Below are 17,216 nucleotides of genomic sequence, written 5' to 3'. Positions count from 1 at the left end.
CATTATTTTATTTCTGTGGTGTAGGTCGCATTGATCTTCCTGATGCTCACAATGAAGTTGTATGGCTACGCAATGGTACACCTCTTCCTTCCCAGTATTGGCACACAGTTGCAAGGTAAGAAAAAATATTACTATTGTAAATAAATGAATCTGATGATAATAGTCTGTACAAAAGACATTATACTGTCACAGCTCTCCTGCTAGTTATGTGACTTTCATTTAAGATACATTACATAAAAAACTGATGACAACATGGCATGTAATCTCATGTTTGGTTGATACCTAGTACACACTCCAAGTATTTGAAAATGCCATAAATGCGGAAACTGACAGTGTGGAATAAAGATTTTGCTGAGGGTCTAGCAGCTGCAAACTTAACTGTGGCATATGTTTTCAGATCATTTTCCTCATCTTTTTCTTGTAATTTTACTATGTTTTACTTGCTAATAGACTTTGTCATCTGAGCACATGAAAGAAGTTTAATATTATGTGAAGTTGTTCCGTTTTACATTGTGGTGCTACTGTTGGCATGACTAGTGCCTTCATAAAATCCATAGTAGTATTATCACACAGATGTTTGAGATTTTAAGCAAGGAGGCATGTACTTGGATGTGATAACAATTGATGATATTTTGATAACTGAATAAAAGTATTTAAAATGTAATTGCTTCTCATTTTGTGTAGTTACAAATGTACTGTAGATATTGTTGGTAATTTTTACATATTATACCGATAGAATGAATATTCATGTGTTGCATTTGATAAAATGTGAAATGTTCACTTAATGTAAGACATAATTTGAAATATGCTGTTTACCGTTTGATTTGTTTCACAGGGAAGATAGCCTGATTTTAGGCTCATATCTGTTCATCCACAATATTCGTCATGATGATCTTGGGCAATATGTATGTCGTATCTCTAACACAGGCTTCCAGATAATAGAAATGCCTGTCCAGCTACATGAGCTAGGTAAATATGCCACTAATTATGTTAAGTACAAAACACAGCATAATAACTACCAAGTATTTACTTCAGTAATTCTTCTTTGTTATTGCTGGTTTAATTTATTCTTCTATATTTATGTTACATTCCAAGTGTGCTAATATTCCAACATACCAAAGGAAATCTTTGAGATGTCTTTACAATTTATTGGTTCATTATGTAAAATATTGTATAATGCTCTTGAAAGTCTTTGTAAAGCAGCCAGGTCATTTTCCAAGTTTGGTTAGTTTTAAATATTCTCTACTTCGTATAGTGTGTTGGACAAGTGCTATAAGGAAATTATGGTGGATGACATTTTTGGATAGAACTTAACTGACTTATTCCTCATCTGTAAACATCATACATACTCTGTGTTGGTACATAAGAAGAACAGAACACTATTTGTGAGTAAATGAAAAAAATAAGAGTATGAGAGGAGACACGTGCTCTAGGGTTCTATAACCATGTTGTAAATGTGCTGGTTTCTATTGCAGATTTATCAGTTAGGATCTACAAAACAATTTGTATTATTCTGCTGTAACTATTTCTTCATTTACATTAAATGAACCAGTGGCATGTATCTTGACGGACTTGATTGAAAGTTTTAAGTAATGTGAAAGTGTTACAAACTATTTTATGTGCTATTGTCATTCGTTACAGGGGAAACACAAACTGCAGACACCCATCGAATTCCGTACAGTCAGATGTTCCTTGTGATTGGTCTTGTGATACTCTCAATAATCACAGTTGTCACACTGTATCTGCGGTTTGCAGTGCCAGTTAGACTCTTCTATAAGGACAAATTTGGACCTAGAGAGGACAATGGTGAGGAAAAAAATACATTTTTCTCAACAAATCCAGCTGAAACAATGGCTATTTGTTTTAAGAATATTGTACAGTCACTCAATTTAGTTCAAAAATTGATCTACAAGACATCTGTATTTGATCATGATACAGTCCTTTGCTCTTGATATAAATTTGTGAATATGGTACCAAGGTTCTTTTTTAACAAAGCATGAATTTGCTTGTATTTTCTTTTTATATGTAGTAAAAATCTCTTGACATGTCGATGCTGTCATTTTGATATAGGTAGTGCATTAAAAATTACTAGAAGGGGAAATACCAGTAAAACAGCAAACTGCAAAAAATCGCTTATACTTACTTACTTCAAGACAGATAACACCTGGAGAATAAGGAAAAAAGTTAAATATGCTTTTCTTTTTGCAAATTTGAGAAACAATTAGTTGTTGTTCTTGTTTTCAGATGGAAAGGACTTTGACATTTTAGTTTGTTATGATGAGAAAGACACTGAATTTGCACTGGGGGTACTAATTCCCATGCTGGAAAATAAACTTGGCTATCGATGTTGTTCTCAACTGCTCAAGGCATCAGCAGTGAACAGTAAATGTGAGTATCAGAAGATGAGTTCATACGATCCTGTAATATCCAGTGAATTTTATAGGAGGTTACGCATTGTTTTTAATATTATGTGTATGTTGATTTTTCTAAAGGTAATTTTGGTTGTGATGCTTTAGCTGGTTGTGTGAGAAGTAATTCTTGTTGTGAGAAGTCTTGTTGTATATTTTAGACTAGTACTTTCAGGAAGTAATTCCTTTAATGAAAATTTTAGTTTCTTAAGCATATAGGAGAAAATCAGAAGGTAGTATTTCCAGCTAGCTGTGAAAGAGCTTCAACTGAATCACTGCAAATGAAGCGGTGTCTTTATAACAATTTTTAAAGGATTAAAATATGACATCATTGCTTTGCTTCTTATTTTATTACTTTCTGTAACTCACAATCGAAATTTTAGATTATTATAGCACCCAAATTCGTACCTTTCCCATAAAACTGATCCATGAAGTGCACACTACATATGCATTTGATAGCTTTGAACATGTTATTTACCTAGCAATGAGGTGTCTATTCTGATGTGGAGGAATGACAAACACAACTGAGTCCTTGGCTCACATTCCATGCCCCATCAACTGAGCCATTTAAGCACATCTCACAGCTAATGTTGCAAGATGTTATTGCTGATACTTACAACCTCCTACAGTTAAATGGTTGTGCTATGCCATATTATTACCATACTGCCATAATCTAATCTATTAAATATGTGTCAGACAACTTGTAGACTGAGTTTTCATGTCCAGTATTCATGCAGCAGAAAATGCTCTTTACAATTTAAATGGAATCTAGTTTCATAAATGAAAGTCACTTCTTTGAATTCAAGTCCACCACCATAGTTGAGCAATCAGTGTGTCTAAACACAACAGAGAAATTCATGTATCTTAACTGCCATCCTGAGGACTTTGGTTTCATTCCCAGAATTATTTGTCTGTTGTCTTTGGTGGACAGAGCAGAATGGGGCACAATCAGCCACATGAGGCTAAAAAACTTGACAACAGTTGAGCAAGTGCTGTACTGAGAACATGTCGTACCATATTGCACTGAATGGTGCTATGCAGGAGGTGATACCGTGGCCAGTCACTAGTGTATGGTCATTATGGCCAGATTGCAAAATGAATTTTGTTCAGAGAAGCTGTAGAAATCCAAAAACACGCAAACAGTTTCAACAAGAAAGAGGAAAGCCTTAAGGTAATCGGATCCTGGCTTCCCGTACTGCAGCGAACGACGGTCGCAGATAGCAAGAGGAGAACCGCACCGGAAATGACCGCGGAGAAGCCCTCGGACGTTGGCGCGCCAGGTACATATAGTCTGCGGCCGCGAGCTCACCTCCAGTTCACCACCGGCAATGGAGGGTGAAGCTTTGACAATGCCAGCCACTCGTGCTGGCGAAACGTCAGAAAAATCATAAGATGAACGTCGGCCGAAGAACCCGAGACAGAAGCCAATAGGCAGTTTGTCAATTTTGAATTCATTATATCGTACAATAGCAGACTTTTGCATATGATAGGCAACTGAGGAAATTTACTGCTCCCCACAAGGGTTACTTTCTCATGGAAGAACTTAGAAAATTGAAAAATCAGAAGCAGTATGAGAAAAGAAAAATCAGGCAAATAAGGCATTCTTATATCTAATATGGTACATCCTAGAATAAATTTTGCATTTCATTTCAGTTCATAACATTACTGAATATTTCTGCTCACAGGCTGTGATGAGATATACAATACTGCGGAACGGAGTCGTCGGCTGATGGTTGTTTTGTCACCACCTGTTGTCAACAATAACTGGACATGTGCAGCCCTCATGAAAGTACTGCGCATCTTTTTACAAATACATCCAAATACCATCTGCATATCCTTGCAGGTACGGAAAACATATGGAAATTGAAAAACAAATCTCTTCACCATGTGAAGGTCGGATTAAACAATGCGCAACAGGATTTCCCAATATTTGTACTGCATCATCCTCATCTTTTCTATCCTTGTTTCCGTGATATGACAGTTTTTGTATCTCTGCCTCCTCCCCCTTTTCATATAAGTACCAGCAACTTGGAAAAATTGTCTTTCAGGATCAGCATTCTTTCAGCTTTTCCTGTTCACTTGTGATATTTCTTTTAGTTGTTAAACATCCTCCATACCATAACGTTTCCTTCCCAAAGTCTTTGCCACCTATGCTGTAAGTAATGAATCGTTTTGATTTATACAAACTGAATGTGGGGTCCACTCAGCCCTTGTGAGACAAACTTCAGGAGCTACTTGATTGAGAAGTAGCGGCTCTGGTCTCGGAAACAGACATACGGCCGGGAGAGCAGTGTGCTGACCACATGCCCCTCCATATCTGCATCCAGTGACACTTATGGGCTGAGGATGACACGGTGGCCAGTCGGCACCATTTGGCCTTCATAGCCTGTTCGGGAGGCGTTTAAAAAAAAAAAAAAAAAAAAAAAATATATATATATATATATATATATATATATATATATATATATATATAAAAATACAAAGATGAGGTGACTTACCGAACAAAAACGCTGGCAGGTCGATAGACACACAAACAAACACAAACATACACACAAAATTCAAGCTTTCGCAACAAATTGTTGCCTCATCAGGAAAGAGGGAAGGAGAGGGGAAGACGAAAGGAAGTGGGTTTTAAAGGAGAGGGTAAGGAGTCATTCCAATCCCGGGAGCGGAAAGACTTACCTTAGGGGGAAAAAAGGACAGGTATACACTCGCACACACGCACATATCCATCCACACATACAGACACAAGCAGACATATCTGCTTGTGTCTGTATGTGTGGATGGATATGTGCGTGTGTGCGAGTGTATACCTGTCCTTTTTTCCCCCTAAGGTAAGTCTTTCCGCTCCCGGGATTGGAATGACTCCTTACCCTCTCCTTTAAAACCCACTTCCTTTCGTCTTCCCCTCTCCTTCCCTCTTTCCTGATGAGGCAACAATTTGTTGCGAAAGCTTGAATTTTGTGTGTATGTTTGTGTTTGTTTGTGTGTCTATCGACCTGCCAGCGTTTTTGTTCGGTAAGTCACCTCATCTTTGTATTTATATATAATTTTTCCCACGTGGAATGTTTCCTTCCATTATATTGATATATATATATATATATATATATATGTATGTATGTCTGTGTATGTGCAGATGGATATGTGAGTGTGTGCGAGTGTATACCCCTTTTTTCCCCCTGAGGTAAGTCTTTCCGCTCCCGGGATTGGGATGACTCCTTACCCTCTCCCTTAAAACCCACATCCTTTCGTCTTTCCCTCTCCTTCCCTCTTTCCTGATGAGGCAACAGTTTGTTGCGAAAGCTTGAATTTTGTGTGTATGTTTGTGTTTGTTTGTGTGTCTATCGACCTGCCAGCGCTTTCGTTCGGTAAGTCACCTCATCTTTGTTTTTTATATATATATATATATATATATATAACAAACAAACACATATATACACACAAAATTCTAGCTTTTGCAACCAATGGTTGCTTCGTCAGGAAAGAGGGAAGGAGAGGGAAAGACGAAAGGATGTGGGTTTTAAGGGAGAGGGTAAGGAGTCATTCCAATCCCGGGAGCGGAAAGACTTACCTTGGGGGGAAAAAAGGACAGGTATACACTCGCACACACACACATATCCATCCGCACATACACAGACACAAGCAGACATTTGTAAAGGCAAAGAGTTTGGGCAGAGATGTCAGTCGAGGCGGAAGTACAGAGGCAAAGATGTTGTTGAAAGACAGGTGAGGTATGAGCGGCGGCAACTTGAAATTAGTGGAGGTTGAGGCCTGGCGGATAATGAGAAGAGGGGATATACTGAAGGGCAAGTTCCCATCTCCGGAGTTCTGACAGGTTGGTGTTAGTGGGAAGTATCCAGATAACCCGGACGGTGTAACACTGTGCCAAGATGTGCTGGCCGTGCACCAAGGCATGTTTAGCCACAGGGTGATCATCATTACCAACAAACACTGTCTGCCTGTGTCCATTCATGCGAATGGACAGTTTGTTGCTGGTCATTCTCACATACAAAGCTTCACAGTGTAGGCAGGTCAGTTGGTAAATCACGTGGGTGCTTTCACACGTGGCTCTGCCTTTGATTGTGTACATCTTCCGGGTTACAGGACTGGAGTAGGTGGTGGTGGGAGGGTGCATTGGACAGGTTTTACACCGGGGGCAGTTACAAGGGTAGGAGCCAGAGGGTAAGGAAGGTGGTTTGGGGATTTCATAGGGATGAACTAAGAGGTTACGAAGGTTAGGTGGACGGCGGAAAGACACTCTTGGTGGAGTGGGGAGGATTTCATGATGTGGTGGCACATAAAATCTGATATGGCACTTAACACATATAGAATATTTGTTTTTAAACTATTGGCATTTTTATTAATAAACTCTTGCTTTTATTCTCTGAAAATACAATAGGCACCTTTGGTGAAAATTTGTCGGAAACAACACCTGCAGACGTTGTGCTCTCCTATGTGTTGTTGTAGTGTACAATTTTTTTTATGTACTTATTCGTTGTGATGATTAATGCTAACGCCACATCTCACGTGGCACAGCTTTATTGTGTAATGTCTGTTGCTTTTTTAGAGCATTATAACAATTCTTTTATTCTTCAACCACCTTCAGTTATCCAGTTAAGGAACATAATGCCTCTTTTCTCTCGCACCTGTGCAAACACATTGTACAAAAGTGAATGTTTCAGCTGAATACTTGCAATGAATATCTATGTATTAAAATATCCACACATTGCCTCCAAGTCTGTGCAATCAAATGTCACTGGAAGACTTTGGTATTCTGCTAGAAAACTGTGCATAAAACAATGCCAATGGAGATTAAGGCTAGCAATAATGCTTCTTTATCTCAACACAAATTATTTCCATCCAAGTTTGAGTAGCCTACCCATTTCATATCTGAATACAAAACATTTCTGTGATGGTTCCAGAAACTACAACATTTTTAACTGGGCTTCCATTAAGCATGTGTGCAAAGTTGAGCAGTAAATGGCATCATCCAGTTGAACCTCTAGACGTACTTGAGAACACTTTGTTATAGTGTGGACATACTTGTGTGCATAATTCAAAACAAAATATTTTAATTTATCATAATTTTCTGAAAGTAGTCAGTACTTGTAGTCTGAGAGAGTTTTACAATGATCATACAACCATTAACTTCTTCAAGGTGACAGTAATTCTTTAATCGATGGATTCAAACCCTCGCCTTTAACAGGAAATACTGAACAATCCAGACACGCCTCTTCAGCCCAACTTGAAGTTTTCAGTCTGCCAGTATTTCTTATCTGCTTGTAGAACCTTGCAAGTCCTGATGCAAAGCAGTAGATTAAACTTTTAAGTTGCGCATAGGCATACTTTGATAGTTCAGTTAGTCTGGTTCAAATGGCTCTGAGCACTATGGGACTTAACTTCTGAGGTCATCAGTCCCTTAGAACTAATTAAACCTAACTAACTTAAGGACATCACACACATCCATGCCCAAGGTGGGATTCGAACCTGCGACTGTAGTGGCCGTGCGGTTCCAGACTGAAGCGCCTAGAACTGCTCGGCCACTCCGGCCGGCCAGTTAGTCTGGATCTGGCCTTAATTCAGCAGACTGTTTCAACAAGCTGTTGGGAAGTTTTGTTACAGCACATACTTCCTTGCAGAGTGAATGAAAAGAGAAATGCTTTTCTATCACACATCATCTATTTTTTAACTGCATTTAGAGTTCACTTTATCTTGATATATGTTGCCTTCTGTGTCTGTTTCTAGTTTTCTCTTCAAGTTAATTAGAAATGTTGATGTACCGATATACAACAAAGTGAGAATGAAGATTAGCAGTGGAATGTAGAAGTTAAGATTCTAGAGCTAGAATAACCTAATAATGATCCCACAAGACGATGAAGAAATGCTCAGGGTGGCTGCTAAGAAATGTTATCAACTTGCATGGGAGTAGTACTTGCATGTTCATTTATTACCAACATTTCATGAACTTGAGTGTCATTTTTTTTACATCAGTATCATTTTTCTCTTAATTCAAGTGAGAAATATGTACTACTACAATCTATTTTTTCTGCAGGCACTACCTAAGGAAGGTGCAACAGTGAAGAATGAGTATGGCGAGACTCTACAGCAGTTATGCCGTAAGGCCAAAGTCATCATGTGGCAAGGAATTAGTGAGCGTGCTCGGCGTAATTTCTGGAAAACAGTTCGGCTTGAGCTCCCTGCACACCATAATACACCTGCTACTGGATCTGTGATTCTTCCTGCATCCGCAAACCGTCAGCAGAGTTCTCACATAACTGTGATACCACCTGCAAAGCGAGCAATTCGAACAAACTCACACGAGAGCCTTGAAGTTCTAGTCTAGATCTAGAGACACTGGTTCTAAAGCATTACATCTATAAGGTCAGCTATTGTTACCTTGTTCATTCATGCTTATAATTGTTAATACAATTCATATCAACCTAAACTGATCTCAGCTCTCTTAGCTTGCATGTAAAACCAGACCATCTTCTGTACCTTATAGTTACAAATAATAAATATTATTATGTAAGTTACAGAATGTTTCATTGCTTTCATATGTGTCAACATAGAGAACATATTCTCTTGTGGAGACATTTAGCAGTATGCGAAGAAACTCTTCATAGTAAAAACAAAAACAAAGATCCTTCATAAATAAAGAATGTAACAGATGAGATAAAATATTAGCCAACAAATATCTAAGTGCTGAGCAATACTGTATCTTTGAAATGAAGCATCATTTACCTGAAAATGTATTGCTTTGTTTTTCTGGTCTTCTGTAGGAGATCTGATTGACTTAGAAGTCCAATAATCTAATCTTATCATATGGAATAATGCTTTGTTAATTTTATCATTTGTTTTATGTCAGGATTCAGTTGCCTGCTTTTGCTACTGTTTAATATAGTGTGTGTGTCAGGTATTACTCGTATATTTGTTTTTAACTACAGTTTTGGACATAATCATTTTGAATATACTGAGACTATTGTACTAACGTGACTGTGCCAGATATATTTTTGTTACTGTAACCTACAATCTTCAGATATTGTTGATGAGTCATTAATTTATTATAACTAAAATGCTTCCTTTTCTCTTACTGTAATTAGTTACAATAAATTGGATGAATCATTGCTAAAAGAAGTGTTTGGCAGTGTTCTGATTACATTTCACAGTTGCAAGATGCAGCTGTTTTCGTCTTAAACTATCAGAGAGAGCACAATTTTTACGCTGTAACAAAAATGTATGGGGAAATTTTAAATCCTGTTCGGTGGTTGGCATAAGGAAATTGTGTATTATTTTCAACGTGAATGTGCTAGTCTTGCCAATACATAACACTTAACAGTTATTCTCGTTTTGTGATTAGTGTATGTCTTCAATAGTAAATTGATAGTTTAATGTCAGACAGCTAAGAAGAGAAAAACCTGATTGAATTCACAAAATAAAAGCAGCTTTCAGTCCTTAGACTAACAAACAAATTTCAGTATTGATGAATACAAGATGTATAAAGAAATGAGTTCCCAAGAATTATGATTCTTATTGAGCAGCCAAATTTCGTACTATATGTGTGCCAGAATAAAGCAATGTGAGCTAGAAAAGGTGAAGGTAGCTAATTATTATTGTATATTGCTAAAAGAAAAGGAACACACACACACACACACACACACACACACACACACACACACACACACGTGTGTTTGTGTGTATGGACTATAATACTTTCTTCAATGAAGGGTTACGTGTGAAATTTAAATCCATAAACATAGAGCTTTGTTTGGTAAAGTAATGAAAACTGAACAGTGAAAAAGTATTTTCCAAACTTGATGCACCAAAATAGTATGTCTGGATAAATGAATACCTGATAAGTAAACATTCTGATATATATACTGGTAAAAATAAAGAACAATTAGTACATTAATTTGACAGATAATTCAAAATTTAAAAAAAATATTTTGAAATACCTGCAGTTCTGTTTCAGAATGGAGTTGCTTAGTGAAATGAACATAGTTTTATATCAAACGTGTTTGAAATGATAAAACTTCATGTTTGTTGTTTTTTCATGTTGGTGATGTCCAGTATTGTTTTTCTGACGATAAAATACTTACATCTCAATCCATACAAAAGAACAAATGTGCTTCATATTGTGAAGTGCCAAGCACTTGCTTAACACACAATTTGCCTTCTGTCTGAGACTATATATTCCATCACTGCAGAAGCATACTGCTTGCTGCGCAAAGTTCTAGTAGAGCTGGATCTTTCCGAACCAGATTCAAAAGGGACCTGCCAAATTGTCTTGAGTGTTAATTATGACATGGTTGGCGTACTTAATTGTTTGATACCAAATTGTATTTCATAACTGTATGAAAGAAGTCATACTTTGTTTCATTAAGCCTGTATTTAACACACATCTCTTTTGTGGCATTTATTGTTCACTGCAGTGGCATAAAATACCTGAGAGAGATAAAACAAGACTGAATTTTCTTCTAAGCTGTAAGTAATTATGAAGCTTAAAAGTATTCTTTAAATTTTATTTTGATGTGTTAAGAGTCTTTTTAGCTTATGGACTCCATTGTAGAACTATAGTATTTGCATGTTTCATTTCTGCTACTAAAACATTTAAAATGGCATTATAGAAAATTTTCAGAGATACATTAATATGTGGGGTCAGGTTGGTTGCTCTGGTAAAATTATGCATGTAAATATCTTGATTTAAAGAGAAAAACCCCAAAATATGTTGTTTGATAAAATTGTATGTAATATTTTGTGATAGATGTTTGTAATTCTGCCTCATTGTTATTTTGTTCAGTATTTTTTAGTATAATTATAGGATTAAAGAAAAACCTCATTCTTCCATAAAATGTATTTATTCATTCATGTAAATAAACTTGACAGAAAAGCCATTTTCCTTGAATACATTAGATTGCGCTGCATGTGTTGTTGAGTATGAACACAAAGGGCTTTGTAGCCTCCTACTGCACTGAAATATCACATAATTTCTGTTTCATTAATGTAATGTGAAGTCCTGTAAAAAGAAGGTGGCACATACACTGAAGAATTTTCGATGGACAATGGAAAATACAATGAAAACAAAAAGTTTTTCTGTGCAGTATGTGTGTATACTTTTGTGTTACTGACACAACTGAATTAATACAATCCACTTAAGGTTTTGATAGATGGCGGCACTAATAGACACATTGCCATTTTTCAAGCACTGTGATTTATTAATGTGAGTGTTGATGCTTGAGATGAAAAGTTTGGTTGTACAATTTCATGATTCGCTGCATTATGAAGCATTCTTCTTGGTGGTAAATGTAATCTTAGCCTCTTCCAGAATTCTTGTGAACCTTTTCCATACAATTCCATACCATGCAAACTTACATCATCAGGAGATACACCCAGTGGTGTGCATCCTGGCTTCCAGCGTATTTTCTTTATTACATTGAGGACATGCCTCAGTGTGGTATCATTTATGTTAGTGTTGCTGAGTGTCACATCCCAGCAAATATTCTAAGGCAGAAACAAAACACTGTTAGTATAATACATAAAATTTTTATTAAATATTGAAACTGATGCAAATAAAATACTATTGTTTTTATCAGAGACAGAATAAAAAAGGAATGTTTGTTATAGACAAAGAATACTATGGAAAATAATGTACTGTACTATGAAACTCCATGAGAACAGTTCACAACATACGTCTGTATATGAGAAGGTCTTTTTATACAAGGGTCTACCTGTTTGTATCTGTTTTGTCATAGCTGTTGGTCCTTCAGCAGCAATACATGTCACCACAAAAGAAAAAAAAAGAGTGCTGAATAGTTTCAAACTGCAGTTTTTAATGACAGCTAATAGTTGGTTGATGTCTAAGGAATTATTTTCATGTCTTGGAGAAGGCTGTATATTATATTGTATATTGTAAATATTGTGCTATTTGTAGGAAGGATGCAACATCAGAAGACTGTAGCAAAAATAGGAAGACATGTAGAGGAATGATGACTGATGTAGAGACTGGCAGTTGTCCGTGAGTGTAAATAAATGCAACATATTGTGTGTAAATAGGAAAAGAGATCCATTACTGTTCGATTGCACTTTTGGTGAAAGCTTACTGGAAACAGTAACAACCATAAAAGACCTAAGTGTATTCATCTGTAGCTACCTGAAGTGATGTGATTACATAATACTAATTGTAGGAAAATGAGATGCCAGGCTGAGAGTCATTGTGAGAATCTAAAGGGAATTTAACTCGTCCATGAAAAAAGTTGCTTACAAAACACTTTTCTCAACTGATTCTGGGGTATTTTTCATCACTCTGGGATCCTTGCCAAATAGGATTACCAGTAGATCCAATGAAGAGCAGCACACCTAATCATGTGACCATTTATGAAACATGAGAGTGTCACAGAGATGCTCAACAAACTCCAGTGGCGGCCACTACAACAGAGCTGCAGTGTATCATTGGGAGGGTTACTGAAGTGAATGTAGTTGCAGAACAGAAAGTAGGAAGGAAGAGCAAAGTGTGTCTTGCACCAGGAAAAGACATCCTTGGACCCACTGAAATACACATCTCCTACTATTAGAAAGGCCGTCTGAATACATACCTCGGCTGTTAAAAAGACCACATTAAAGTAAATAAGTTTTCTTCTTTACCAATCCACACTCCTTAATAGAGAAGCAGATGGCACATCTCATCTGGACTTAGGCTGAAAGAACCGCTCAGAAATTTTGAAAGTACTCCAGCTCTTTGTGTGAATAACATGGATGATAAAACTTATCTTTCTTACTGTGATGTTCCAAAGAAATGGTAAATCAGGTGGTCTGAAAATCCTGTTCTGCTTAAGATGAGAATGGTAGGTGTTTACATTCACTATATTGTTATTGAAGTCTTCAGTCTCAAGACTGGATTGATGTCACTCTCTATACCAGTCTGTCCTGAGCACACGGTTTTATCTCTGTGCATAACTACTGCAAAATACACCCATTTTAACCTGCTTATGCCAGTGAAGTGAAATGGAAAAAAATAAAGATACATGGTCAGTTGAATATAGGATGATAACAACAGCACCAGAAAATGGTGTAACAAGAGTAGGATTCGTTGTAAGTAGGAGGGTAGGGCAAAGAGTGAGGTAATGTGAACAGTTCTGCAGCAGGATTATACTCAGCATAATCAAAACCAAACCATCACCAACTACTACAGCTTGTATCAATATTCCAACATCACAAGCAGAAGACAGAGAATATATGAGGGAAATAAATAGGTAATTCAGCATGTAAGCAGAGATGAAAGTCTAACAAAATAGGAACAAGAGTAGACTCAGATCAAAATTTAGTAATCATGGTAACAGACTGAAATTTGAGAGAATCATCAGGAAGTGCAATGGAGTGGGATACTGAAGTACTGAGCAGTGATCGATGTGTGTTTAAAATTCTCGGAGGCTGTGGATGCTGGATAACGAATACCATAGTATGCGCTCTACAACCTTGCCTCACTCCATTCTCGACTACTGCCATCCTTCAATATCTATCAACTCTTATAATTGCAGTCTAGTTTCTGCATAATTTGTAGGTAACTTTTCACTCCCTATATTTTATCCCAGATAATTTCAGAATATCAGACAGTGTCTTCCAGTCAACATTGCCAAAATCTTTTTCTAAATCTACAAATGTTATAAATGTGAGTTCGTCTTTCTTCAGCCTATTTTCTAAATAAACTGAAGGGTCTATATTGCATCACACATTGACACATTTCCACAAAACCGAGCTTATTTTTTACCAGATTAGCTTCTATCAGTCATTCTATTCTTCTGTAGATTATTCATGTTATTTGGCAACCACATCTTATTAATATGATGTTTGGTAACACCTGGCTTCTTAGATATGGAGATTAGTATATTCTTGAAGTCTGAGGGTATTTCACATGTCTTATATATCCTGTGCATGAGGTGAAACAGTTAGTCTTCCCAAAGATTTTAATATTTCTGATGAAATGTTTTCAACTTCAGGTGTCTGGTTTCTAGTGAGGGTTGTCAGTACTGTGCCAAATTGTTCTCACAGTATTGCATCACTCATACCTATAGTATTATTAAACAGACCTGCTTCCTGACTGATAATTCATAACCCTTTCATTTAAAATAGTAGTTATATTATTCTGGGTGTGTTTCACTACATTCCAAATGGAGTTAAGTATGTTGACAGAATGACTGCATTCTGTCCTTGTTGATTAGTTTATAAGGAAAGCTATTTCCAAATAACAATGTAAGTTTATCATGGAGTAGATTAAACTTTTTGTCAGCATTTGGTTCGTTAAAAATTTCATCCCAATTTGCCTCTTATCAATTATTGTTAAAAATGTTTATCCTGGAGTCATTAATTACTTTAACTGAATTTGGAGTGACTGTGAAGATGAAATTAGACTACTGTTATTACAGCATGCACAGAGACTTTTAAAGAATCAGTCTTCTCATGCACCATATGTGATAAAGATGGGAAGAAACCCTAGCATGTGGTATCATGTTAACTACTCTCTGTCACGCACTTCACAGTATTTTGCTGAGTTTGTAGATAGATGTAGATATCTTTCCTACAGTCATACTGTGTTTACCAGTTTGTACTTTTTTACAATCTCATTTTTTAGATATCTGTATTCCCTTTTTACATGATATATTGGCTGCATTTTTATAGATCTTCATTTGTATCAGCTGAATTTAATATGTCTTGTGTCTACCATAAAGAACAATAAAATATGTAGCAGTTAGCTCTCAGGAACTCATTATTCAGAAGTGGTACTCAGAACAGTGTCTCTCTCACGTTGCAGAGGTGCTTGAACCCATCCATCCAAGATCAAAACCAAACTTTTTGTTCTTTGATCACTTCAACACTTCAGCACTCTTTAACTCCACAAGGCAAAACTCTTAAGTACTGCCATTAGTATGGCCAATTTAAGAACATTTTCCACCCCCTTTTCCCACTACTAATTGTGAAGCACACTGTATAGCTTTACATCCCAAGCGGCTGATACTAACTGTGATATGTCTTGTATATAAATCTTACCATTGTGGTACTTCTGGTGCTCGTCTGAGCTTGGCACCCGATGTGGTGGCTTGTGTCGCTCAGACTTTAAACTAACCCTGGCCATTAGAAACATATAAAAGTAGAAAGAACTGGTATTTCCTTTCTCACTTTGGAAAACTAGGATACAATAGGTACCATTACTTTTATATGTGTCTATTGGCAGTACTTAGCATTTTTGCTATTGAAGGTAAGTACTGGCAAGCAATTCTGTCTTTCTGCAATTTTATAGTTTTTTCAAGTGAATTTTCCTTTCAGCACAAAGTGTATGAAATTGTAGTTACAGAGTATGATGGCCAACAACAGTATGTTTGTGTCTTATCTCTCTGGAATAACTGAGAAAGAAAAATTTTAATTTGTCAAGATAAAAGATATTGATTTCAGTCAGCTATAATCATGCTGCTACTATTAATAGATATGAACAAGTCTGAAACGAAGAGCCAAAATTTGAAGACAAATATCAGTGGCTAATGTGACACTAAAATTACACCACATGGCCTTATAACTCTCAGAGACTTAAACACAATAACTATACAGCATCCAGAATACTTGCTTTTAGGAGTGAGGATTAATGACTTAAGATTTTGTTTCTGTTAAGGGAAGGGAGATTTTTTGCTTGACATTGTAGTACATCAAGAGTGCTTGTGTGGTAACAATAACAGATGTTGTGTTGTGACAACCAAACAGCCAAATCCTATGGTATGTCAGGGTTTGTGTAGAATGTGTGTGTGTATGTATTTTAGATGAAACTCTTGAGACCCAATGGAAACACTAGCATCAGTTAAACAAATTATTTCAAATGATTGTATAGAAAATGTGGAGAGTGAGAGTATTAGTTGTCAACTGCCAGACTATTCACAGAGGAGTTGCAGACCTCAGCTGTGTCATACACAGCTGTCGCCCCCACATCCTAGTAGGGACTGGAAGTTCGTGAATTCCAGAGTAGAGATTAGGGAAATATGTGACAACACATGGAACATATATCATAAATATAGAGTAGACTGTCCACGAAGAGGAGTGTTTGTGGCAACAAGGAGAAACATTATGTCTAGTGAGGTCTAAAGTGAACTGATGTCTGTGAACTAATATGGATTAGAGTAACTGAGGTAGGCAGACTTAGATTAATAATTAGATGTTTCTGCCAACTACCACATCAGAAATAGTGGTCGTACAGTAGTTAGAAAATTGCCTAAATTTGAAAGCACAGAAATACACCAAGCATAGCGTTGCAGTAGGTGGTGATTTTAACACGCCCAATATTGACTGGAAAAACTACACATACCTTATTGGTGGAGAGGATAGATAGTCTCACAAAGTAGTACTGAATATACTGTTTGATAACTGCTTCGAACAATTAGTCCGACAATCCACACATAAAAGATATATTTTAGGCCTCCTGTCTGCAGACAGACTCAGTCTTTAAGAGAACATAACTTAGGGCACAGGTATTGGAGATCATGATGCCCTTAGATTAGATCAGATTAAATTAGGAGCAATATTCAACAAAAGTAAAAAGAAAAGTCATCAAGAAAGCTAGAAGAATGCTTATATTGGCTGAAGAGAAAAACAGTCACTATCAGGTTACTTAAAGGATGAACTGGTAACTTTTACTGCATTGTCTTGTATATAAGGCACACCAGAGTGTAAGCTACACCTTTAATATTGAGGGGGGAACAGAAGAAAACTCCAAGGAGAAACATTATGTCACATGAGACTTTTACAAAAATGTTCACAGTATGGTCACATTTGATC

General features: G+C 36.7%; 2 protein-coding genes across 3 annotated transcripts in view; one reads left to right on the top strand and one right to left on the bottom strand.

Annotated features, from left to right (window-relative positions):
• The window catches only part of LOC124776347 (single Ig IL-1-related receptor-like), a 355,807-nt gene extending 343,863 nt beyond the window's left edge, over positions 1-11,944 (top strand). The window contains exons 4-9 of the mRNA XM_047251297.1: positions 25-115; positions 836-969; positions 1,642-1,806; positions 2,245-2,388; positions 4,094-4,251; positions 8,461-11,944. Of these exons, the coding sequence (XP_047107253.1) occupies positions 25-115; positions 836-969; positions 1,642-1,806; positions 2,245-2,388; positions 4,094-4,251; positions 8,461-8,751 (983 nt within the window). The 3' untranslated portion in view covers positions 8,752-11,944. The remainder of the gene's footprint in view (positions 1-24; positions 116-835; positions 970-1,641; positions 1,807-2,244; positions 2,389-4,093; positions 4,252-8,460) is intronic.
• LOC124776346 (X-linked interleukin-1 receptor accessory protein-like 2) overlaps positions 11,245-17,216 on the bottom strand; it is a 141,097-nt gene continuing 135,125 nt past the window's right edge. The window contains exon 9 of one of the 2 annotated variants that reach the window (XM_047251295.1): positions 11,245-11,906. In XM_047251295.1, the coding sequence (XP_047107251.1) occupies positions 11,604-11,906 (303 nt within the window). In that variant the 3' untranslated portion in view covers positions 11,245-11,603. The remainder of the gene's footprint in view (positions 11,907-17,216) is intronic. The other variant, XM_047251296.1, reaches the window with a different exon arrangement.

This window comes from Schistocerca piceifrons, chromosome 2 (genome assembly GCF_021461385.2).
Source record: "Schistocerca piceifrons isolate TAMUIC-IGC-003096 chromosome 2, iqSchPice1.1, whole genome shotgun sequence".
NCBI lineage: Eukaryota > Metazoa > Arthropoda > Insecta > Orthoptera > Acrididae > Schistocerca > Schistocerca piceifrons.
Note: the sequence above shows the minus strand (reverse complement) of the source record. Positions and strands in the feature narration are given on the sequence as shown.